The sequence below is a fragment of the Halichoeres trimaculatus genome, unplaced genomic scaffold (assembly GCF_033239565.1).
Source record: "Halichoeres trimaculatus isolate MK-OKI-2021-1 unplaced genomic scaffold, fHalTri1.1 fHalTri1_scaffold_8, whole genome shotgun sequence".
In the NCBI taxonomy this organism is placed as follows: domain Eukaryota; kingdom Metazoa; phylum Chordata; class Actinopteri; order Labriformes; family Labridae; genus Halichoeres; species Halichoeres trimaculatus.
Genome location: NW_027437186.1, coordinates 1,183,614 through 1,210,435, shown reverse-complemented (window position 1 = coordinate 1,210,435; position 26,822 = coordinate 1,183,614). Strand labels below are relative to the sequence as shown.

Sequence of the window (26,822 nt, the reverse complement as noted above, 5' to 3'; positions counted from 1 at the left end):
AGATTTACAGTATATAAGAAACTAAAATACATGTGAAAAATGAAAAAAAGAAAAGGAAAACATTTCTTAGCTCTGTATGTTGGAGTACATGAACTAGTACTAAAACTTAAGACAATCTGACAGTGTGTAAGCATTTGCCAGCAGTTTTTAACAGACTGACTTACATCCAGAGCACAATACATTTAGTGTTTATGATGTGTGTTTTCTTTTTGTTTTTTTTAGCATGACGAAAACACCATACAGCAGAGGTCAAAAAGTTACCATTACTCTTGAATTCACATGGTGAGTACCATGTTTAAAACAGCATGGCGAAACAGACTTTTAGATATTTAATGGGGTTTTTACTACAATCCCTGCAGCAAACATGTTGCACAAGGCACTCAAAACTCAAATTCTTCAAATTTTTGTTATTGTTTTAATTTAAGCCAAGACTTGCCTCCTTCATGTCCTTACCAGTTTCTATGGACTAACATGCTGTAGAAGGACTACAAAGCTCCTTAAGGCCATGTCCACACTTAGCCGGGTAATTGGAAAACTGCATATATTTTTATACATTTACACCTGTTGTCCACATGAAACCGCAGCTTCACGTCACTAAAAATTTTTTGGACAACTCTGGTTTCATGGTCTCGTTTGGACCCCGGTACACAGAGTTTTCGGTTCTTAAACGTCACAGCTGAACAAAGGGGGCTCATTCTGATTGGCTGGCACGGGTTTCACGTTTGAAAACACTGCCCATTAAGGGTTTGGCATGCTTCTTGCCGCACTCACTGGAGAATTGACCCGCTGCGTGTGGACAAAAGTATTTTTAAAAACGAATTGGGGGGGGTACTCGTTTTTGAAAATACCCGGCTACATGTGCACATGGCCTGAATCTTTGACACACAACTGTAACAACAAGAACTCAGTTGTTTGCTCCTATAGTCTAAATGTGTTCTTGTAGTGATGAGGTGCTCGGCTCTTTTTTGTTCATGTCTTCTGAGTAATAAATACAAAAAGGTTTAATGTAAACAAACCGTGTTAAGTCAGATCATTTCAGAGTACTGCTCAGACTACAGGACAGAAGGCTCAGTCCTTTGTGTACAAATAGTTAAATACCGCAGCCATCCGCATCATAATACTTTTACCAATTTATGACTGGTGAAAACAGTTTCAGTTCCCAAACAGTCAGAAAATCAGAAACAGCTTGTCTCAGTGTGATGGGGAGAAACTAGTCCATGCTTTGGTTTCCTCCAGGTTGGACTTCTGCAGAGCCAGCTGTCCTAATAAGTCTATGTCATCTCGGGGACTGACAAGGACCAGGAGTCTCACACATTTTTCAATACCAATATTCCTTTTCTCAGTTTCAGGATATGTTTTTCAAAGCCAAATTTTAATTTCAATACCAAACATTTAAGTCATCACTTTGGCTCCAGCTGTACAAACATCTTCTGTGCCTCTGGAGGCAATCTGTGAAAAAAGAGTGAAAAGCTAAGCTTTTCTATAGCAAGTCTGGGGCCTTGAGGATAAGATGGTGTTGCTATTCATCAGGCAGGAAGTTGTCATAATTATACTGGGATGAACAAATGATATGTGGGTAAGTTAGGTCAAACTTTAATAAGTTTAGTTTTTACATTTGTAACAGTATTGTGTGCAACAAAACCATACAGTTTGCCTCAAGTTGGCCAACCCAAGGGACAATTTTCTTGGTATACACACATGAAATAATTCACAATCTACACTTAAAAGTACATAGAGATTACAGTACAGTTTTCTAAACTGAGACGCAGTCTCATATTAAGCCACTAGATACATCTTCTTGTGTTTATCTGACCAGTGTCATCGAAATAAACGCTGGTGTTTACAAAGATGTGAATTGCATTTTCAAAGTTCATGCCACAAGTTCATCCAAACAACAGAAAGCTTCAAACAAAGAAAGGACAGCCACAATATGGGCTCACAGCTAACCTAGCCTCACAAGGCAAGACGAGTTTGAGGAGGGAAACTGATGAGTATCGCTGCGCAGGGGAGCCGAGATGCTGCCTTCAGAATAACAGCCGTAAAAACAGATCTCACTCCAAGCCACTCTGGGGGGCACCCCTTTACTCTTACTGCAAACAAGCTGCCAGTTCCGGTGTTTCTACACTTTACTGGGTTTGATGTTAGACTTCAAAGTCAGAGCTCATGTACACCACTAAATGAAGGACACAATGCTTCTCCTCTTTATCCTCAAGGGTACAGGGAAGCCAGGTACCAGGCTTCCCTTGTTTTGGGCTGGAGGCAGGATTCAAAGAGATGGATCTCAACAAGACAACAATGAACTGCACTAAAGACAAAAAGAGGAGAAGTTTTATCGGCATGACCCATTCAATTAGTTTTAAGGGAAAACATGCTCATGAGACTGAACCATGTCAGCACTTTCCATGGAGAAACCCAGGCTCTATGAACCTTCAAAACTAAAAAAAAAAAGCATGTACCAGAGCTGGTTTACGGGACCATAGATGCAGCTGAAATCTCTGGATCTGGAGTTAAACAAATCTAACTCTAGGGTCACATATTAGCTTTCATTAAGGGTTTATAATCCCACTGTTGGGTAAAACACGTGGTTGAAAGGGTCAGGCAAAGCTAGAGGGGTGGTTTAAACAGAGCTGATGATGTAAAATGGAGCGTAATGAAAGAAAAAACTGATTATAAAGCCTAAACCTTCCACTTTGTCAAAGGTTAAGCTGTACGGAGCTCTATGCTGTAAAGCAGGTATAATTCTCAATCCATGGGTGCCAAACTTTGTAGTTTATAGTTTCTGTATGAGCAGACAACACTAATCCCATGTTTCAATTACTGCTGCTGCTGCTACCTCAACAACCTGTAGATGAAGTGTGGTCAGTGGGTCCCATGATCACGGCTTTATCTCTGAGGATCAGGGGACCGCATCAGTGACACAGAGACCCAGTAAAATGGAAATCCCTTCACCAATAAACATCCATCAACAAAACACTGCTTTCTTTAAAGCCCAGAGCACCTTCTGATGTTGACAATAATGACCAGGAAAGGACCAGGACCAGGTTTGATCTGACAAACCTCAACAGCAGCGATCGGGCTGACCCTTTGGTGCTATTTTTTAATGATTTTACTGAACTTGACCAAAGTGAATGTAATGAATGCTTGGATAATTTAACCTCTCATGTGTACTGAAATCAAAATTCATAATATTAAATGATCTGAAGTCAGAGTTAAAGGTTGATCATCTCCCTCAGTAGCACAGTGGACAGTGTGTTCAATGTGCTAGCTATTTGAAGTTTTATGTCCTAAAAATAAAATGCCTGAAAATTTAAATTCAGAGACAAAAAGTTGACAATCATCACAAACAACTTGACTTCGGTTTACATTTGTTTTCTGGAATCTGTTTGTTTTTCTCAGTTCAAAATTTTATTACCCTTTTGGAAAAGACTCTACTTTACAAAGCTGTGGAGCTCATTTAGCATTATGTTGGATAATAATCATTGAGCCACAAACAGCTAACCTTCTGCCTCATTTCAGCCTCACTTAGTCAGCTATGGAGCTATTTACACCTGATGCTACCAATTAGCTTAATTTTCCTTTTATTCACAAATCTGATGCGTGGATGTGTGAACCGACATTGACTGCATACCAGCAAGTATTGTCTGTGTAATCCATGAATTTGAAAGAATAGATTTATCTTTAAAGCTATCATGGCCTGTTCCTAAAGTCCACAAACTGACAACTCCAAAGATCTCTGAAACAGCGCCTGTAGCTCTGAATGTGTTTCATCTGCATCTAAACATCACCAGCCACAAATACACATTTTCCTTTTGTGAGTTGAATTTTTGTTGTTTTTTTAGAAAGAAGGTAGTAACAGAGGACACAGAAGCTATCTTTCTTTTTAAATGTTGAATTATCAGTTCTCAGATGAGATTCTTGTCTCCAGTGGAACTTAATGTTCTCAGGCAGACACCGACCAAAACACAACTGCTTTTAGCTTTTCATGTTTGTTGGAAATACAATCAGCCAGTTCTTAGTGTATGTTATGCAAAGTCCCGATGACACCCTGGGCTCAGTATTTTAGCCATGAACAGCAGCCAGTCATTTCATACATGTGTGTAAGTTTGTTTGAGGTTGGTGGGGTTACACCTGGGGTCAGATTTAAAAACAAAAACAAAAAAGGAACCAAATGACGCTCAGAGTCTCTTATTTCTTGCTGCGCAGCCGTTTGGACTGTCTTGGAAGATCTGAGCTCTTTCTGATGCGTTTGAGTGACGACCCTCCCCCACTCTCTGGCTCTCTGGTCAGAGAGGCTGCAGCCAGGCCGCTGCTCGCCAACACAGCACCAGATGTGCTGGCAACAGTGGAAGAAACAGCCACGCTGGTGGAGGAGGGAACTCCCGCACTGGGTCTTGGTCCTCCCATAGCAGCAGCACTGCTGTCCATCAGTTCACGAAGCTTGTGTTCCAGCTCTGCAAGGCGGGCGTTTTGTTCACCAATCACCTGGGTCTGTTCCAGAAGCTTCTGCTCTTGGTCCTGTAGCTGCTTCTGCTGCTCCAGCTGCTTCACACGAATTTCCTGCATCTCCCTCCGCAGTACTGTCATGGAAGCCCCGTTCACCTTGACCTGCTGCTGCACCTTGGTCATCTCGGAGCGTGATGGTGTGTTCTTGGCCAGCAGGGACATGGTTGTCAGGGAAGTGGATGGACCTGCAACTGAGGGATCAGAACATGTTAGAGGTCTATAGGGATCTCTGCATTTTCATTAAGCTAGAGAGGTGAGTGTTCGCTAAGAGCCACACTTTTAAGCAGCTCTTCTTTAAATCAATTTCCCAGAGGCTAAGGAGAGGGCAGACAGAAATACACCAAAGATTATTTTATGTGTTCTGACAAGAAATTAAGAAAGAAGAAGTGCAGCCTGACAGCCTCACATCTGTAGATGATCAACAATTAGAGCAGAAGATGACAAAGTGTAAAAAACAGACTTAAAAATGAGAAACTATGTGTGATACAATACTTTCTTGTTATTGTCAGACTTGTATGGGGAGTCGAATGATGGTTTTATCATTAAAGGAAGGTAAAGCTGGTAAAGCTGCATTTTATTAGTAGATGTCAGTCTGTACTATGATGAGTACATATTGTAGCTCACTGCCATTAGCATAAACATGAAAGGAGGAAGTATTAAAAGCCTTTAAAACTCCAGGAACAGTCAAAAGGGCCTTCGGAAACATGGCCTGATGATTCTTCCCTCATCACGGGCTCAAAAGTTAAACTCATGAAAAATCTAATTTTAAGAAAAAAATTAGTCTGTGCCATTTCATGTTCTACTCATGGGGCAACAGCAGAGTTTTATGTGCACTTTCTTACAGTGGTAGCCAAAATCACTGGAACACCTGATGGATTTCAGATGCAGTGAGTCGTCCTGTTTTTCTCTAACTTCAATGTTTGGTTTGTCCTTCTTCTGCGGCCGTTACATCATCAGGGTTCAAAATGGATCCTCCTCTTTACTTTCAGTCAGTCTAAAGCTACCATCTCCATGTCATACCGTCATGAGCTACAGCTGCAACACTGCCATCTGCTTTGCATGAAAGAAGTGGAAGTACTTTAATGAACTTTAGAAGCTAGCACGAAGGAGGTAACTTTACCTGGTGCAGAGCCGATGAGGCGGCCGGACAAGTCAGCCCCCGGCAACTTTTTCTTCAGGATGGGGACAATCTTCTCATCAAAGTACTCCATGGCCATGGAAGAGATGTCCCTCAGCTCCTGCAGGACTTCATGAGCTCGCTGAGGTGCCCGGGTAGAGTTCACATAGCGTAGCACTCTGTAAATCTCATCTATAACCTGATGGTACACATCACATCATAATCAGTCAGTCCCATGAACAACTTGCTTACTTGTTTATGAAGTTGAAGACTGATCAGACAGAAATACTTCACATTTACCAACAAATATTGCTGTCACAGACCGTGCAAGGCAATTTCCCAATGTTCTGATTTTGCACCCTATCTAACATTGTGATGGAACACAAACAAAAATCATCTACTTACAAACACTTTTCAACCCGAAAACACAAGAGGAGAATGACTGAAGAAAAACAGAAGAGGAGATGGATCACAGTGACAGAGGCTGCATAAGGTTAGGGATGGGTACCTTACACATTTGAAACGATACAGTACCGATACCCGGTACCTAGCAATCGGTTCCGGTACTCAAAGGTACCAATTTCGGTACTTTTCTGTGTTTATGTGGTAAAAAAATATCAATTTGTTTAATAACAAAATGTATTTTTTTTCAATTTAACATATTTATTCTTCAATATATAACCTTGAAATGCTGTGTTCACGTTCAGTATGGAAAATCCCCTACTCTTCCACTCCCTCACAGTAACTAGGATGCATTTAGGTACCTAAACATGGTACTTTTTGACTTAATGTGAATTGGTATCCGATACTTTTGATAGATTCGGTCAGTACCTGTAAAAGTACCTAATTCGGTACCCATCCCTACATAACGTATGCCTCAAACAAATGGTGTGTGTGTGTGTGTGTGTGTGTGTGTGTGTGTGTGTGTGTGTGTGTGTGTGTGTGTATGTGTGTGTGTGTGAGAAAGAGGTGGGTGCTGGGTGCAGGGTGCGTGTGTGTGAGAGAGGTGGATGCAGGGTGCATGTCATTGCCCTATTAAAATAATAGCCGCTGATATTTTTTCAAGTTTTGTGGAAAACACCAAAAAACTCTACCAATTACAGAGCACATAATATTTATTAATCATTTCAACCAAAAAGGCCTTCACAATAGATGACTGTTGACAGCACAGAACATTGTGTGTCATGTAACATTAAAGAATAAAGTGACTTAGGCCAATTTTTCTAACATTCTAGTGCGACTCGGGCAACTTTAAACCTGGCTTAAACTGCCCTTTCATTCCATAGTGCCAACTCAGAACTGAAATTACCCCGAGTTGAATTAAACAAATGTCAGGTAAATCAAATTAGTCAGGAGGCAGTCTCTTTGCCCACTTCTCCAGGTCTTCTTTGTAGAGTTTTTAAAAAAAAACTTAACCTATTTCCAACATCCAGTTTGGACAACTTTTTGAAACCTAACCAGTAACCGTCCTTTAGTTCCATAAAGCAAACTCAAAACGTCAATAACTCAAACCTAAATTGAACAAATGTCAATCCTACGCTGAGTAGGCATACTTATACATCTCCTACCAAAAAGCAAAACATTTCTTTAATTTTAAATCTGCAAAGCACATCTCTCTTCACTGGCTTCCAGCGGCAGCTTGAATCAAATTCAAAGCTCTTCTACTGGCTTCCAAAAATTGTGGGCTCTAATTTCGTGGCACAGCGCAGGGGTCGCAAGCCTGGCGCACCCCGCGCAGTGTTAATTTCGTGCGGCGCACCACCGTGCGCTGCCAATTTGACAATTTGGTAGACTGTCTGCGCAGAGATGGGTGTGATGGTGCGCCAGGGGGAGGTGTCGGCAGATTCATGTTGGCACAGTGACAATTTCGTGCCAATAATAGTGCAGAAAATGCGCTGAAAGCTCGCCAGCTCCAACCTGGTGTATTCTCTGTGCAAACGAAGCGCATTCTCCGCAGCTGTAATTTGGTGACAGGCGCACATGTGCGCTCATGTCAACAAAGCCTCAGAGGCAGGTTTCCAGAGTGTCAGGCACATTTTAATGCAATAAACAATCACAGTAATCACTATTTAATGTAACTGTCTGAACCAGCATATACATTTATATCTATATTAACTGTCCCGTCACATCTGATGTCAGATTAAAGCCGTTTGTCATAATGGAAAGTTAACCTGACGGCAGCTGGAAGTTTGATGCACATCTTACAATTAAACAATAAACAGCCTTAACATTTGATACTGAGTATATCTGGTTCTCTCATTTCATTTAATTCAAAGAAAAGAGGGAGAGAAAAGACAAAGAAAAAAGAGACAAAATAAATGTATGTCACTCAGGATTTACCCGTGATTTCCCATATTTCTCTGTTTTAGTCTTTATTTTTAACCTGCTCTAAAAAGATGGAGTACATTATTGTAAGGAGGATGAGGCGGAGACACTGGGAGAGTATACAGTATATCACCAAAGGTTCTGCTATTTGGTGATGACAAACCAGGAGTGCTGGTGGATCAAAAGTATTCTGAATGGATTAGCCAACTGTGTTTACTGTCTCTTCATTTTGTACTGCTATTAATGACAAAGGAACAGATTACATCTGTCCCGGGAGCTGGCCCACACGGTGACGCGCTTCGTGTCCTCCGATGCGCCCCGCTGTCCATTCTCCTGCTGCAGGGACAGCGGCTCTGACCGTCTCTGCTACCGGGTCTTTCCAGCACACTTTCCGCGGTGGTGGGGATCAGTCAGATCACTCAGACGCTGCACCTCGGCCGCAGCGCATTTAAAGGCGAGGAGAGGCGCTCATTTGATTGGTGAAAACAGCGCTCGGCTGTGTTAAACCCACTCACGGCTTTTCTCCTCCCTCTCTGCCATTTGCGCGGAGGGAGGCGTGGACGCGCTCCTCTACACTCCTCTGCGCCTTGAGTGCACCTCTCTTGACACTGCAGGAAACTTGTAAAGTGCGCCGGTCACACCTTGCCCTGCTAGGCAGGTGCACCTGCGCTTGCGCCTGGTCTACGAAATTAGAGCCCTTTGGATTGGTGGATTGAATTACTTCATTCTTTGCAATCCACAGAGCCCCTTTCTACTTTTAAGAGATGTCAGAAGACTCATCTGTTCGGGGAACACTTAAGCACTTAATCTGACCCTTCTCTTTGTCCTGAGGGGTAGAATGAGCCATAAGGTCTAAGACCCACCTTTTAGTGAATTTTCAGGACTAATTACTGAATGTTGTTGAAGGTTGATGTATACTGTTGCAGCAACTAATTGTGGTTAGTTGGCAACATTATTCTACATTCAAATAAAATAAAAAATAAAAAAATCTTTTTACACTTAATGGCAGGACCTGCAGCCAAATAACTTATAGCACTTTGTCGCACTAATTAGGTTTTTCCTTCTGTCTTCTAAATTCTTGCTTGTATTGTACGTTGCTTTGCAGAAAAGTGTCTGCTAAATTAAACTGTAGAACTGTAGAACAATACAAAACTTTGAGGGTTATTTTTGCCTCCTTAATGTTTGATTACAGAAATAAGTGGGTTAGCCAGGAATAGGTAGAAATGGCTAAATTTGTAGTTAAACAGTAACTTGTGAAATTTTGACTAAATTACTACATAGCATTATACCCTAGCTTTTATGATAGTGAACCTAATCGCTCACCAGTTGAAACTGATTCAAGAATCATGTTTACAGCTTCTTCTACACCATAGATTCCATTTCTTCTTGAAGCAGCTGCCATCATGAAAACTTGTTAAATTGCAAGTCACACATTTTATCCTAAATAACCCAGAATTTTGACTTAGGCTAGAAATAAAATGGCCCAAGTCACCCTCTTGACTTAGGCCACTGTCCTATAGGGCATAAAGAGCACGATCCTTTTGACTAGAGCTTTAAGTGATTTTACCAGAGATGGCCGGCATCATCAAGAGATGATTGAAGCCAAAAACTCATTTTCGTCAAAAAAGTACTTTGGCCATTGTTTTAATAGGATGACAATGTGTGTGTGTGTGTGTGTGTGTGTGTGTGTGTGTGTGTGTGTGTGTGTGTGTGTGTGTGTGTGTGTGTGTGTGTCTCACTAACACTGTCGGAGAGAAAAGGCAAGAGGGAGGGGGCGGGCAGGCAGGGGATCAATTTGCAACTGCAGAGGTTGTGTGTGAGTGAGTGAAAGTAGCTGAAGAAGGAGTTTTTTTTTTAACAACATTTTTATTGTTTTATATTACATTATTTATATATTATATATTATATTTAATATAGTATGTATTTAAACTGACAACATAATTCCCCAAATAAAATACAATAATACAACAAACCACACAGTTATATTGTGTTTCTGTATGAGTTCTTTATACCTTCAGGTAATGCCCAGCGGAGTTGATGTAGCGCGCATGCGCCTCGTTAGTGTGTGTAAAAATGGCTAAGTAAAACACCACAAGAATGTGGACGCTGCTTCATCTCCTGATTCAAGACAGCACAACTGGCGATGAGGATAAAGTTAACGTTTTCCTGTGGGGAAGGAGAGACACTTGGTGTCGGTACTAGTGAGTACAATGGCCCTGTTTGGAAGAATTGATGAGCTTAAGCCAGAAGGTGAACCGTGGTCAGCATAGATTGAACGGTTGGAGCAGTTTTTCGAAGCTAACGGTATAGCCGAAGACAAGCGAGTAGCCACGTTGCTAAGTGTGATGGGCGCAGCAACATATGGACTTTTGAGAAACTTGGTACAACCCAATAAGCCGAAAGACAAGACATTTGATGACATGGTGTCTATTCTGAAGAGACACTTTGAACCAAAACCAATATTGGTAGCAGAAAGGTTCTGTTTCAACCGTTGTAACCAGAAATCTGGCCAACCAGTAGCACAGTATGTAGCTGAATTGAAGCAGTGCGCAGCGGACTGTGAGTTTGGCGCCAACCTGGATCCTGCACTACGTGATCGTTTTGTCAGCAGAATAAAAAACGAGTCATGTCAGAGGAGACTACTTTCGGAGAATGATCTCACTTTTGCCAAAGCTGTTGAGATCGCCTTGAACATGGAGACGGCTGACAGAGATGCACGTCAGTTGAGAGGGATTGAGAATGACAGAGCCGGGACGTCCAGTGTGCACAAGATGGAGATGCAAAGAGGGAAACGAAGTTGCTACAGATGCAAAGGGAAAAATCACCAAGCAAATGAGTGCCATTTTAGAGAGGCTAAATGCCATAATTGTGGCAAAACAGGACACATTAAGAAGGCATGTCGTGGCAAAGCACAGAATCCCAGTGGAGGAAAGTCACCCAGCAGACCACAGCAAAAAAGAAACATAAAGTATGTAGAAGCTGAAGAGGACACTGAGCTGGGGATGTTTAGCATTCTGACAGTTACAGAGGATGATGATGATCTATACAAAGAAACTTTCAGAGTTGCTAACACTGACTTAGAGATGGAAATAGATACTGGGGCTGCTAGAAGTGTCATGCCACATGCAGCTTACAGAGAGATATTCCCTCACCTGCCTCTACAACCAAGTAAGGTTAGACTTAAAGCTTACAATGGAGGTAAGATCCCTGTGCTAGGACAAATTACAGTACAGGTTACTCATGAAAGCCAAACAGTAGAACTACCACTCTTAATAGTGAAAGGATATGGATCAACACTGTGTGGTAGAAACACGTCTCTGCGGTTGTATGGAGATTATAAAGTATCAGTAAACCAGGCAGTTGAGACAGAGACTTACCCCTTACCCCGTTTAGAGGAGCTGTTAGCTACCCTTAGTGGAGGTAAGGTTTACCAACAGGTCTTACTGGATGAGGACTCCAAGAAGTACACAACCATCAACACTCACAGAGGACTGTTTGTGTACAACAGACTTCCTTTTGGCATTAGCTCCGCCCCATCCATCTTCCAGCGGATTATGGAAAACCTGATGAAGGACTTGCCAGTGGTTGTTTTCCTAGATGACCTGCTGGTCACTGGGAGCTCAGAGGAAGCTCACCTGAACAATCTGCAGAGTCCTGCAGCGACTGCAGGAAAATGGACTACGTGTGAAACGCTCCAAGTGTGAATTTGGCAAGATCAGGATCGAGTACTTGGGCCATGTCCTGGGTGAATATGGCGTGCATCCTGCTAAGGATAAGGTGAGAGCCATACAGGAGGCCCCAGCTCCCAGTAATGTCAGCGAGCTACAGGCTTTTCTGGGACTGTTTAACTATTATGGAAGGTTTGTACCACAGCAAAGCACAGTGTTAGCACCACTGTACCAACTGCTCAGAGCCAAAACACCATGGAAATGGACAGAGACACAACAAACTGCTTTTGTAAAGTGTAAAGAACTGCTGACTAGTGAGCAGGTGTTAGCTCACTATGACCTCAGCCTGCCACTCACCTTGGCGTGTGATGCCTCTGCATATGGTATTGGTGCAGTTATCCAACACACAATGCCAAATGGTGAAGAGTGACCTATCGCTTATGCTTCTCGCACTCTAAGGCCTGCAGAGGAAAACTATTCTCAGGTAGAGAAGGAAGCGTTGGGACTGATTTAATATATTCGAGCTAAGGCTATTTGTTGGCCAAATCTTGACTCTGAGGTGGAGAAGCTCTGCAAGGAATGTGAGACTTGCCAGCTGGATCAAAAAATGCCACGACATGTTCCACTACATCCATGGGAGTTTCCAGGAGAAACCTGGAAACGACTGCACATCGACTTTGCTGGACCTTTCATGAATGACATGTTCATGATAGTGGTGGACGCGCATTCCAAATGGTTGGAAGTTTTTTGCATGTCACAAATCACCTCACAGGCTACCATCACAAGACTGAGGAGACTGTTTGCAGCCTACGGCCTGCCAGAGCAAATTGTGACTAATTATGCAACCACATTCACATCCGAGGAATTCCAGGAGTTTGCAAAGAAAAATGGAATTCAGCATACCACAAGCCCCGGGACATCCAGCATCAAACGGTCTGGCAGAGAGATATGTCCAGACATTCAAAACAAGCATGAAAAAGTATGCCAACACCCCTCTGATCATTGACGACAAGATTTCGCTGTTCTTGTTGCAGTACAGATCTACACCAAACTGCACCACAGGACAGTCTCCAGATGAGCTTTGTCTGCACAGACACATCCGGACTAGGCTAGATTTCCTTAAGCCCAGCATCAAAGAGACGGTGAGGAAGAGACAGTATGAACAGAAAGTTCGTCATGATCGCAGTGCTGCAGACTGCACCTTTGATGTGAATGACACTGTGTATCTGTGAAGCACTGTGGGAGGAGACCACAAGTGGATTCCAGGAATGGTGGTGAGGCAGACTGGCCCTGTGTCATATGAAGTCCGAGAGAGAGACACGGATACAGTGCACCGACGACACGGAGATCAGTTGTGGGCTCGAGCCATTGCTGAACCAGATTCTGATGTCTCAAAATCCGGGTCTGAGCCGGATGATGAAAAAGACTGCAGCGGGAAAAATCAAACTGATGACACAACCAAAGTGTTGCCAGAAAACATCGGACCTGAACCAGTTGCTTTGAGGCGCTCACAGCGTGAGATTAAACCACCCGTTAGATACAGGAAATAGGGAAAGGACTGCATTGTGTATCTGCTTGTTCAATCTTAGTTAGGTTCATTACAGCCCAAATACATCTAAGCAGATCAAATCTACTTTGCACTACTTTTCTACAACGTTGTATGGATAGGAAATATTTTGTGTTTTTAAAAAAATAAATAAATAAAAAGAAAAAGAAAAGAAAAGAGAAAGACTTTTGGGTTCTGCTTTAAGGAAAATGTTGAGTTAAAATGGTTTGTATTATTTTGTTACAGAATTATTCTAGAACTGTGTTAAACTTAGTTACTCCAAGTTATGAAGTAACTTGGGATCAAAGCTTTAAGTTAAGTCTAATCTAAAAGGGAAGGTGATGTGGTGTATTAACCACACAGTTATATTGTGTTTCTGTATGAGTTCTTTATACCTTCAGGTAACGCCCAGTGGAGTTGATGTAGCGCGCATGCACCTCGTTAGTGTGTGTAAAAATGGCTAAGTAAAACACCACATGAATGTGAACGCTGCTTCGTCTCCTGATTCAAGACACCACAAATACATAAAAGACAGAGTAGTAAAATAAAATTAATAAATACACATCTAACAACTTAGCCAAAACTCAGCACTATTGTCAAATTAATTGGGTTTGTAATGTTCGAGAAACTCGGTGAGTGGTGAAAGGTGAGCATATTTCTTGAAAATCTCCCTCTGACAATAAAGGTAAGTTATTCCAACACAATACATGATGCCATCTCTTTCACCCACATATGCACTGAGGGCGCATCTATTAACCTCCAATACAAAGATATTAACCTCCTGGCCTGCAGGAGTCCAAAGTCAATGAACTTAAGTTGTCTTGAGGTAAAAGTACAGTTCTCTGGGTGTATACCCAACACACACAACTTTCCTTGGCACACTTGCTCCAACAACTTGAACTATGGACTTCCAGTCTTTCTGTAGCTTTGGACAGTCCCAGAAATAGTGAAACAGAGTACCCCTTCAATCTTAACGTTTACTACAGATATCTCAGATGTTAAGTGACCAGCGATTCAATTTGACAGGGGTAATACAAATTCTCATCAACCACTTTAACTGTAAGAGTTTCACCCTTGTGTTGATTGACAGTTTTTGAGCTTTTAAACATGCTACTTCCCAGTCTGCCTCGTATATCTCCTCTTGGAGGTCAGATCTCCACGCATCCAGCTTATCAGTGTTGTTTTCCTTATCATGTGCTAATAGAGCTGTATGAAATCGAGAAATGTAACCTTTCCCCTATAGATTTTGGAGTGTAAGATTCTCCAAATAAGATAATGGTGGTTGAGAAATGATATGTTTATGTTTTGACATTACGAAATGTTTTACTTGTAAACATTAAAAGAAAGGTTTCATTCGGATGTCATATGTTTTACATAATTGATCAAATGTAATTAACTTGCCATCCTTGTAAAGGTCTGTCACCTTCCAAATCCAAATCTGGGTAGGACATTAATTGAATATGGCCATTCTATTCTATACAGTAGAACGATAATAAGATAATAAAGCTGTAACTTTGGCATCAAAATTTTCATTGATTATAATGAGAACTCTTCCAATATTAAGAAACCCCTGGTGTCCTGGCACAAAGCCATGTGATCAATATGAATTAAGTGTGAAATATGTGAGTCTAATCTTCTTGCTTGGGCTTTACAAAGTATTTTAGTGTCAACTCCAATTAGACTGACTGGTCTAAATGAAGAGTATTCTGATGGTGGTTTACCAGGCTTTAAAATTAGTGTAATCATTGCCTGTCTCAGAGTGGGTGGGAGAGACCCATTTTGAAATTCTTTGTCATACATTTTAGAGAGTGGAAGTATAAACTTTTCTTGAAAAGTTTTGCAAAATTTGTTTGGAAATTGTCTGGTCCAGGGGTCTTACCACTACTGATATTTTTAATGGCTTTTAATATCTCTTCAGTAGTTAAACTTCTGTCTAATTCCTTTTTTGCATCTTCTGTTTGAGTCGGGAATCAAAGTTGATCTAGGAATGTATCCTGTTCCTCTAAAATTGGGTATTAGGACCTTCTGCTTTGTACAGGTTTTGATAAAACTCACTAAAACAATCATTGATTTCAGATGGATCTACTGTGACATTCCTAAAGAGTTTATTATGCTGTTAATCACTCTATCACTGTGCATTTTTTTAATTCTCCAAACCAAGAGTTTTCCAGGTTTCTCTCCTTGATTGTAATGAGAAGCCATAACAGACTTCTTGCAGCTGGATCAGAAGATAATCATTATATTCAGTTCTCAAACGCAACAGGTCATTTTGTTTCATTGGGTCATCCCCAGTGTTTAGGTCCAGCTCCAAAGATTTAAAGGGATAGTTCAGTTTTTTTGAAGTGGGGTTGTATGAGCTCTATGTGACCACTAAGGACATTAGATACAGTAGAAAGGTGTCTCCTCTCCCTCAGCAAGACACAAACTGTAATCGATGGTGACAAGGAAATAGGCGCTAACAGGGAGAGACCGTACCAAATTCAAAGGCTATTTTCTCTGCCTACAAGAACTAAAATCAAAAAGTAATACCACAGTTTAAGAGTATGATACATAAAATATTTTTTAAGTGCATTGAGTCTTCGGAAATATAAACATTTATCTGGACCTAACTAACTGGTCATGTGTCCTTCCGAGCAGTGCTAGTGCGCTCCGTCCCCCCTCCTCCTTTCAGCTGTAGGGAATGTAAACAAGCTATGCTTCGGGCACGGTTGTAGCCTTGTGTAAGTTTGATCAAGTATTGTAATTCTTTTGTTTGTACTTTAAGGATTGTGAGGCAGCGTAGGAAACTCAAAATGAGTGACCATGACAGGGACAATGAAGTTTCATTCACTTTGGAACCAAAAGGATACCTGCATGAACCGAAGTAGCTACACAGAAGAAGAGCTGCTATAGATGGCGACTGAAAGGAATACAGAGGAAACATCCACGGTCTCCCTCCCTTACTTATAGTGCTGCACCATTTGGGGAAAAGGTGTGATTGGCAATTAGGTGGACAATATTGAGATTGCGATTGTGCTTGTGATTTAATAAAAAAAAGTTGTGTCATGAGTCTACAGACTTGCTTGGTTATCATGGAGAAAAATCAAGAAAAAAGCAGAGATGGATTACTGAGGATTTTAATTGTGTAATAATTCTCAAAATATCTAAACTTACTGTATACAAACAACAATGTACAGCACAATAGTACTGTTTTGTTTATATTCAAAATAGCATATTATGCCACTTTTGCTTTGCATGCTTTGAAAATGACATCTTTTTACTGTTTCTTTCAACCGGTAACCAAAATAACACCAAATAACAGAGGTAGAGTTTCTTTTCGCCCGTGAGCGCCTCTTCTTCGTGCTCCATCTTGTCTGATTAAACTGCCATACCAGGGGGGCAGGTGGTCACATGACCTGTTGAAACGGTGACTGATTAGTCATCTCCCGCTCACTCTCTTACTCAGTCACACGCACACACACATCACTCACACAAACACGCTCATTTTTTTACACTTCTTTTAAATAATTGCACATTCGCACCTCTTTTGCAATTATATAATTGCATGTGCTGACATTACGATTGCGATAATCGGGCAGCCCTTCTTACTAAGAACAACGAACTGGGACTTATGCTAATCCACTCTACAGGGGAGAAGCCAAACTATGAGAACCCAACTTCAAAAGCGACAGTGGTGTCTGTTGACCACACATTTACCATATTCAGAAAAAAAATTAACCCATTCAAACAGTACACGGATCCGATTAGCCTTTAGGTTACTTGGCAGCAATGTCTCTTATAAATGTCCATTCCTGCACATAAAGGACCACATCAAAAGAAAGACGTGTTTCACCGGATTATTTCATGTAAATGAAAAAAAAGAGAAAAAAATAAAAGAAACGTTTGTAGTGGCGTTGTTAAAAATAACCCTCAAGACAAAATAGTCTACTAAACTGCCAGGAATCGATCAAATGAATCAATAAATGACTCTTTTGACTTAGGTCGTAAAAGTCAGGACTAACTGAATTTGTGTTTCAAAAAGGTGAACCGTTACCGCTACTGCTGGTCCTCTCTGGTATGCTTGAGATGAAAATCTTCCACTTCTGTTGGGGTTGAGAACAGCCGAATCTTCCCATTGTGGGGATCCTCATCTTACAAGGATTATACTGAAATCCGCGGAACACTCCTTTCTTGGCAAAAACTTTTCTAACAGTGTTAATTTTGGTTCGCTACCAGATGGTCTCAGCTGAAAGATCTGGGGCAAAGAAGAGTTTGTTAGCATCGTGCAAGATGTTGCGTTGCTTTGTGGAGCAGAAAACAAATTCTCGATCTTGAAAATTCAGAAACCGAATGAAGACTGCTCTGTTCTGGTTTGGTTTCGGAGGTGTTAGGGTGCGGTGAGCCCTCTCTATAATGAAGGATCTATCGGTCTCCAGCCAGCAAGGGAGCAACTCCTGTATAAACCCAGCAGGGGCCACTGGCCCTCAGCACCCTCCTGGAGACCAAACAAGCGCAGGTTCCTCCTCCGGCCACGGTTCTCGGGGTCATCAGTCTTGGTCTCCAGGTAGGCTATTCTCTTCATGGCCTTGTTGAGAACCACAACGCTTTTTCCAGTTGCTCCTCTGCAGACATGATTCTGTGCTCAGCTTCTTCCAGTCGTGATGGATTGGCAGCAATATTCTGCTTTACCTCCATCACATTGTTGATTTAGCCATTTCACTCACATAGTTACTCATATCAAACAGTTTGGTTCCGAATCCAGAACTGAATTTGGAACGGAGTGACCGAAGTTCAGCTAAAACCGCAGTGAAAACGGTCATTGTCCTAACGCTAGCTGCCCTCTCGTCTGGATCTGATGGTGAACTACATGTTTAGCAGGTTTTTAAGAGCTGCGTTCCTGAGTGAAAATATCAAGATCCTTAACTGTATGTAGTTTTGACATTTTCCAGTCCAGTTGGTGTTTCTGTAGGATTATTACGTTCTTTTGATGCTGGTGTCACACGGAGCATCCAAGTTATCCTGCCATTTTGGTCTGTGGCACCATAGCGCCCCTCGAGAGGAGCATTTTTAAGCTTAAGCTCATTAAAACATGAGGTCCACTATGTCATGGGAGCATCTCTATGGACTTGCCATCATCAGTATTAATCACACAGTTGCACAAAAAAAATTGTATGATTTCGTATAATCCATGTGTTAAATAGTCTTTGTTATTTAATTTATTATATTCATTTGATTTTATTCTTTTGTGTTTGTGTGATTAAGCTTTTTTCTCTTTTCACATTACGTTTTTTGTAATAAATACATACACTCACCATTTTATTAGGCACACCTGTCCAACTGCTTGTTAACACAAATGTCTAATCAGCCAATCACGTGGCAGCAACTCAACGCATTTAGGCATGTAGACATGGTCAAGACGATATGCTGCAGTTCAAAGCAAGCATCAGAATGGGGAAGAAAGGTGATTTAAGGGACTTTAAACGTGGCATGGTTGTTGGTGCCAGACGGGTTGGTCTGAGTATTTCAGAAACTGCTGATCTACTGGGATTTTAACCCACAACCATCTCTAGGGTTTACAGATAATGGTCCCAAAATGAGAAAATATCCAGTGAGCAGCAGTTCTGTGGGCCAAAATGCCTTGTTGATGCCAGAGGTCAGAGGAGAATGGACAGACTGGTTGGAGCTGATAGAAAGGCAACAGGAACTCAAAGAACCACTGGTTACAACCGAGGTCTGCAGAAGAGCATCTCTGAACGCACAACACGTCCAACATTGAGGCAGATGGGCTACAGCAGCAGAAGACCACACCGGGTGACCCTCCTGTCAGCTAAGAACAGGAAACTGAGGCTACAATTCACACAGCAACACCAAAACTGGACAATAGAAGATTGAAAAAACTTTGCCTGGTCTGATGAGTCTGGATTTCTGCTCCACATTCAGATGGTAGGGTCAGAATTTGGCCTCAACATCATGAAAGCATGGATCCATCCTGCCTTATATCAACGGTTCAGGCTGCTGCTGCTGATGTAATGGTGTGGGGGATATTTTCTTGGCTCACTTTGGGCCCCTTAGTACCAACTGAGCATGGTTTAAAGTCCACAGCCTACCTGAGTATTGTTTCTGACCATGTCCATCCTTTTATGACCAATTTTTTTCAAGTGACCAATATTAAAATGTCCGTGTTCGCTGCCATTGTCATCTATAGTGTTTTATTGGAAAACATTATCAAACCACTAAGCTAAGATATTTGCGGCAGTCTAATGTGATTGTTTGAGGAAACACGTCCCAGTTGCAATCCTCAGTTAGATTGCAAAAATTTACTGTGTCTATAGGAGTATATAATGTTTTACAGCAGGGGGAGGCAGGGTCTGGAGGAGCTTTTCAATCAAAATCATTCTCGTAAACTACTGTGGGTGATAGCGGTGCGCTCTTTGGATAAGGGATCAGCATGAATATGCGGAGAAGATGTGAGATGACAGAGACATAGCGAGACGCTGCAAGTCATAAAGGTTCGGGCAGCTCATGCAAAAAGGATGGAGCGCCGAGATGAAAGGGATCAAAAGAAAAGTATGTTTAGTCTGTTTTTTGGATCACAAACAGAAAGAGAGACATATAAGAAGAGAGTTCACTCTTCTTCGGTAGTTTTGGTGTTCACATAGTCATAGGAAACGATATTATTTGGGTCTTGAAATATCATTCAAGATGCGCTGAAAATGGCTGGAAGCCAATGAATTAATCACGTAAATTATATATATATATATATATATATATATATATATATATATATATATATATATATATATATATATATATATACGCACACATAATTGTTGTTGCTGTGCTTATTGTTACTCATAATCTCTCCAGTTCATTTCTCCACAGGTGCTTCTTGTGATTATGATGTCAAAGACCTCAGGATACTGTCTCTTTTCAGGCTCAGCAGCTGATTGTTTGGTTCTCCTGTCTGAAGTCATTTGCTCAGTTGTTGTGGTTGCTCTCTACTTTGGTTTTGTTGTTTCTCTCTTCCTGTGTCTATTTTCTTCTCTCTCTACACTCTTTCTTTCTGTCACTGTCTCTTTTCTAGTATCACCCTGGTCTGGTCAAGCAGTAATCTTTAAACTTAGCAATATACGGAAAAATAAAATTACAAAACACTAATCAAGAATATCATTTTAAAACTCACGGGGATTCTCATACACAAATGGCTCTTCTTTGAAAAGTAAATGTGTTCTGCACAATACGGCAGCCAGACCACAATTCTGCTGTCGTAATGCTGGACAGGACAAGTAAAAAAAAAAAGTTAAGAGTGAATAGCCTTATGTTATTCATCTAATTTACATGATGGTATGTCATTTGTACATCGTCGCATTCACATATCTCCTCGGGCTGTTTTGCGTACAGCTGAACTGTTTATTTATTCAAAAGTTGAAACTAATTTGAACATATCAAAGTTTAACACTCATTTTTCCTAACATCTCCTCTTTGAATCTACAAGTTTAAGTTACTGTGTTGGAAATAAACGCTGTACAACTGTGTCCTTTGTTTGCTTCTCTACAGTTTCTCAAGTTGTATGGACTACGGCGAGCTTACCTTTCCAGGGATGAAGCAGCAGAGGTTGGAGTCGACATATTTCATGAAGGTCATGTTGAGCAGAGAGAGGCGAGTCTCGACTGCAGCCAGGATGTCAGCATGACGAGCCAGTGAATGGTTTCTTCTCTCTGATTCCCGCCTGAAGGACATTTAGCCGGTCATTATGGTATAAACAAATTACCTGGTTAACAACATTCTATTTCAACTGAAAATGATAAAAAAAAAACTTAAATTAAAGCTTGAGTTCAGTGAAATTTATTCAGAAACATGCATAAAGATGAGCTTTCTAAAACAACAGGATTGTGATTTCCACTTAGCACAAACTGTGTATCTGGCTGCTGCCAAATCCATTCAGCTCTAAAATCCAACAGCATCATTAACCAAATCTGATGACTAACCAGGATGGACTGTGTATTCGTGGACGACCAGTATTGATCTTTCAGTGGCTGATGACAATGACAGAAGAGCAGGTTGGGGAACGACTGATATCATGTTGATGTTGTCACTGAGTGCAAATCATTCATGAAGTAAAAAAAATTGCATATTTCAGAACAAGATAAAAGTGCATTATCCTATTCATCATGACAGCTTAAAGACCAACCAGAAACAGTGAATGGGAAAGGATATTTGATTATATCCAGCCACAATAAACATGCTGTCTGCACACTTTGCAGGGACTATTGACGACATAATCTTCCCATACACTTTATTTATCTATTTATTTATGTATTTATTAATTTATATTAAAATACTGTTAATCAACCTAATTAATCAATCTTTCAGTGCTTCACATAATGCAGCTACTAATCATATGGTAATGAGTTAATGTCTGAAAAAGCTTAGGTCAGGCTTGAAGCCACCGTCTCTCTGTTAAATTACAAACAGGCTTTAAGTATCAAGAATGTGTTCAAACTTATAAAAGTTCTAAAATCTGAAATCTAGAGTTTGGATGAGGCATGTGGACTTTAAGTAACAGGGTTTGCATCCATAATACTATAGATGGATACTACATATATATTTGCTTGATTTGAGTCCAGTAAGAAGTCCTAATCATACAGAAATGCTGCTCATCTCAGCAACAAGGGGCAAGATAAGCAAATTGGGGCAAGATCAGCAAATTGAATATGTTGAAAGGTCACACTTTGGTGATAATATTTGTGGTGAACCCCCTCCAGCATAACTGAGTCTAACTGTTGGGTTTTTTGTGTTTATTGATAACACAGCTGAAGAGGGACAGGAAATGGGAGTATAGAGAGGGGGAAATGGTACTATACAATTCACAACACCATCTAGATTTCTTCAGAAAGAATTCAAGCCATTTTATTATAGGGCTTAAAATTTATTTAGCTAATGCTGAAACATCCATTCTTGTATCATTTGATTCTGCAGGGTTACGGTAGCCACTGGCTCAAGTTTTCCTGTTTAAAGTCACTTTTGTAAGTTAAAGTGAAGTCAGAAATCACAAGGGGAAGAAGTCAGTCGACTATGACATGCCAAACATCCATATCACTCTTAAGTGTACCGCTGAAGTAAAAAACTTAAAACCCAGCCTCTTATTATCCTCAAGGTCTGTAGATTGTGGCTAACTCCAGACACATTTAAGCCTTTTTGGGACTCCTAAACTGTGATGGAACAGGCCCAGCTGTGGCGTTCACCCTCTGGTCTGGTGCCCAAAGCATCCTCTCTGGCTACAAACCATTTCTCTGACTGTCTAACAGGAACTACAAGCAGAGCTTTCTCTATGTACGACAAGTACATACATGTTGTAACATCAGCATCAGACTTTTTTTTAACTAATGTTTTTGAGCTTTTCGTCCTTAATGAGACAAGAGAGGACAGTGGAGTAAGAGAGTAAGAAACAAGGAGAGAGTGGGGAATGACATGTGGGAAACAGGCCACAGGCTGGATATGAACCAGGGCCACCAAGAACCAGGAAAACAAAAGTCTTACCCTCAACTCTATGTTCATTCATTATATCAGTATTTATTACATTTATCTAATAAGCAGTGAAAAACACAAAATAAAATCCAGTTTTCTTGAAATGCCTTTAATAAATGAGAATGTGCTTTCCACAGTGTGTGGCTCTGTTCTGGGTGCAGCTGCTGTGATACTGACCTGGGCAACTGAGCTTTGACTTGTCTCTGGCACAGACTGTGGTAACGCTCCACCTTCAGGAAGCCTTGGTTTAGGACACGCTGACAGATCATGTCCATGCGCTTACACACCTGAAGAAGGTCGACAAGAAGAAAACAGATCTAAATGAGGAACAAGTTATGAGTCTGCACACAAAGAAAACAGCATTTTAAACCAGATGACAGACTTCAGCATCTTGTTCTGAGCAGGAAGATATTTGCAGGAAATATGCTCAGACCACAGAAATGACCTCTCCACTTAAGTTACGCTGAACATTCTGGGCTTTACTGTTTCACTGGTGGCTTTACTAAAAAACTTCTCATGATGCCTTTAAATGGTTTATTATTTCTCTCTCAATGAACCACAGGGATTTTTTTTAAACTCTAGAGCAAACAAGAATGTTGAATTAGTCCATCCAATGATGATTATTTAAATTATAAAAAGAAAGTCAATAGAATAACTTATTTTATATTTCAAAAGTGATCAGACAGGAAACAGACCCAGAGGCTCAGGGGGTACCTGAGGTAGTTTGGCAGGGGATTTTACCTGCCTGTTCCCTGGGATCCTCTTGCATCCTACACAATTTCGCAAGAAAGTATATGAACCCTTTGGAATTTGCTGGGTTTCTGCATAATCTGGCCTTGAAAGGTGTTCTGATCTTCATCTAAGTCACAACAACAAACACAGTTTAAACTAACACACAAAAAAATAAAAATGTGTTTTCATGCTGGTCAAGGTTACTGCTGCCAAAAAAGGGTCAACCAGGAATTCAACCCGAGGGTTTCATGTACTTTGTCCACCCTTCACTGTGGATGTTAACATGGTGTGTATAATAAAAACAGACAGTGTTTGTCTTTTGTTGTGACTTGGTTGAGGATCAGAACACATTGTATGATCAATTTATGCAGAAGTCCAGCTCATTCAAAATGATTCACATATCTTTTCTTGTATCTGTATCAGTATAACACAGGGGGCAGAAGTTTGCGGAGCAGAAACTGTAGCAAAAGACAGCACTTCTGCATTTAGTACACGTGTTCTTTTCCAAACACTTAACTCCTCCTAACGATAAAAGTAGGATGACAAAGATGTGAGTGAGAAACACGTCTGTAACTGCACCCTGCCTCATTTCCTACAGAGCTCAGGCCAATTGTTTTACAGGTAAGGGCTGTCAAAGTCTGAGAAGTGTAAATATCAATTCAGGGGTGTATAATACCCGGAGACACTCGCATATCAACATCCATCTTTATGCTTTGCTTGGAAGGTGTCGTGTGTCAGTCTCTTCTCTGCTAGGCTCTCCTGCTAATGAGATAACGGCACAATAAGCGATGCGTGGCCATGTCTGCATACACATTAAACACCTCGATTAGATAAGTCTAATTAACGTTTCCGTAAATGGCTGCTAACAAAAATATCCAGTGATGAGCAGTGTATACAGCTATGATGACTTTGTTCCTTCCTAATTGTCGTGTTTTTGTTCTCCTTACCGAGCGCAGCAGGCTGATTTCATCGTAAGACAGGAAGTTGAGAATGGTCTCGATAGCCACGATAGGTAGTCCCAACAGCGGGTTGTTCTGGTGAGGCTGATCCGGTGGAGGGGTGGTCTGTCTGGGTGACACAGAGTCTGGATCCAACGACCCAACACATCCATCAACTCTATCCACCACGGCCGCCATCTTGCTTTGCTAAGGAGGAGGCGGAAGTGACGTAACAAAAGAGAACGAGCGTGCCGTTTTCCACGATTGGTGGGCCGGACCGAACCGAACCGAACAGATCCGAACTGAGCCGCACAAACAGACTCGATTCTGTCTGTAGGGTCCTCTCTTTTTGGACTAGAACCATTGAAAATATTAGTTTTGGGAAAAAATATTGATCAGAATTAAATGAACTGAACTCAGATCAATTGAAAAAATGTACTGTTGAAACTTAATGAATAATACATTATAAATTTGGCATCAACAGCATGAAAGCATGGATCCATCCTGCCTTGTATCAATGGTTTAGGCTGCTGCTGGTGTGTGGGGGATATTTTCTTGGCTCACTTTGGGCCCCTTAGTACCAACTGAGCATGGTTTAAAGTCCACAGCCTACCTGCGTATTATTACTGACCATGTCCATCCCTTTATGAGCACAGTGTACCCATCTTCTGATGGCTACTTCCAGCAGGATAACGCTCCATGTCATAAAGCTGGAATCATCTCAGACTGGTTTCTTGAACATGATAATGAGTTCACTGTATTCAAATGGCCTCCATAGTCCCCAGATCTCAATCCAATAGAGCACCTTTGGGATGTGGTGGAATGGGAGATTAGCATCATGGATGTGCAGCTGACAAATCTGCAGCAACTGTGTGATGCTATCATGTCAATATGGACCAAACTCTCTGAGGAACGTTTCCAGTACTTTGTTGAATCTATGCCACAAAGGATTAAGGCAGTTATGAAAGCAAAAGGAGGTCCAACACAGTACTAGCAAGGTGTGCCTAATAATAATAATAATAATAATAATAATAATAATAATAACAATTATTATTATTATTATTATTATATACAGTGGGAAAAATAAGTATTGAACGCATCAACTTTTTTTCTCATCACATTTGTTTCCAAAGCTGCAATTCAAACAAAATTTCTACCAGACATTGGTATTAACTCATATAATCCACACATGAAAAGAAATCACAATGTTCAGTCCATAAATAATGATTATGTGGAATTAAGTGCGATAACACAGGAAAAAAGTATTGAATACGCTAACTGAGACTCATCTAATACTTAGTGGAGAAGCCTTTGTTTGCAATGACAGCTTCCAGAAGCTTCTTGTATGTTTGAACTAATGGCCCACACTGCTCAGGTGTGATTTTGGCCCATTCCTCTGCACAAATTGTCTTTAAATCTGGAATATTCTTTGGTGCCCTCAGTTGAACCCTTTTCTTTAGTTCTTTCCACAAATGTTCAATTGGATTTAAGTCAGGTGATTGACTAGGCCATTCTAACAGATTGATCTTCTTGTTTTGTAACCATTTTAGAGTCAACTTTGCCGTGTGCTTTGGATTGTTGTCCTGCTGGAAGGTCCAGCCACGTCTCATCTTCATCCTGGTGGATGGCAGCAGATTCAGATCAAGAATTTCCCCATACATGGCTCCATCAAATGAAGTTTGCCAGCACCATGAGATGAGAAACAACCCCATGTCATGATGCTTCAACTCCAAACTTCACTGTTGGTATAGTGATTTTTGGGTGATGTGCAGTGCCACCTCTCCTCCAAACATGGTATGACAGCTGAAAAGTTCCATTTTGGTCTCATCTGACCAGACAACATTCTCCCAGTATTCTACAGGCTTGTCAAAATGCTGTTTAGCAAACTTTAAACCAGCTTCAACATACCTTTTCTTGAGGAATGGAGTTTTGTGGGCTGAGTGTCCATAGAGGCTATGGTGGTGGAGTACATTGCCTATTCTTTTCTCTGAAACAATTGTACCTGCTGCCTCCAAGTCTTTTTGGAGCACTTTCAGGGTGGTCCTTGGCACCTTGAGTACTCTTCTGACTAACATACTTACTTACTAACACGTTAGGCCTGTTAGCTGGTACAAAAGATGTAAGATGATGCAGAAACATGATTAAGGAACCCTTTTTTGTCTTTGCAGAGTTATCCTGTCAATTGATTTACATATTGAACATATTTTAGATTGGGTGGCCATGGCTTGTTCCCTCCAAAAAGTGGGTCACCTGAAAAAAAGTTTGGGAAACACTGCTGAGTGATGACTTCAGGTCTGGAGAAAGAGCAGATTATGCCATTTGAGGTACCTGCTGCCATTCCCTGATGGTTAGACCTCAATGAGCTGGGGCTTTGTGGTCCATGAAGATTAATTTAGGTCTGTGTTGCGATAGCAAAGGCACAATGACTGGCATAATGATTTGGTTCAAGTAGAATTGGCTTGTCACAGTACTACTAACACAGGGTG

The 26,822-nt window shown here is 41.0% G+C and overlaps 1 protein-coding gene across 1 annotated transcript; it reads right to left on the bottom strand.

The window, feature by feature from the left end:
• Positions 1 to 304: 304 nt before the first annotated feature.
• fbxo28 (F-box protein 28) lies at positions 305 to 24,591 on the bottom strand. The gene is made up of 5 exons (XM_074675700.1): positions 24,346 to 24,591; positions 22,844 to 22,953; positions 20,729 to 20,867; positions 5,624 to 5,819; positions 305 to 4,694 (listed from the first exon to the last, which is right to left on the bottom strand). Exons 1-5 carry the CDS (start codon positions 24,532 to 24,534, stop codon positions 4,186 to 4,188), a joined length of 1,143 nt encoding a protein of 380 aa, XP_074531801.1. The 5' UTR covers positions 24,535 to 24,591; the 3' UTR covers positions 305 to 4,185.
• Positions 24,592 to 26,822: the final 2,231 nt, after the last annotated feature.

Excerpts from the sequence above, each read along its gene's own strand:
- fbxo28 (XM_074675700.1), bottom strand. The coding sequence starts at position 24,534 with ATGGCGGCCGTGGTGGATAGAGTTGATGGATGTGTTGGGTCGTTGGAT. Across the intron at positions 20,868-22,843 it reads GTCAAAGCTCAGTTGCCCAG|GCGGGAATCAGAGAGAAGAA; the intron begins GTCAGTATCACA and ends AATGTCCTTCAG. Across the intron at positions 4,695-5,623 it reads CCTCATCGGCTCTGCACCAG|TTGCAGGTCCATCCACTTCC; the intron begins GTAAAGTTACCT and ends CTGATCCCTCAG.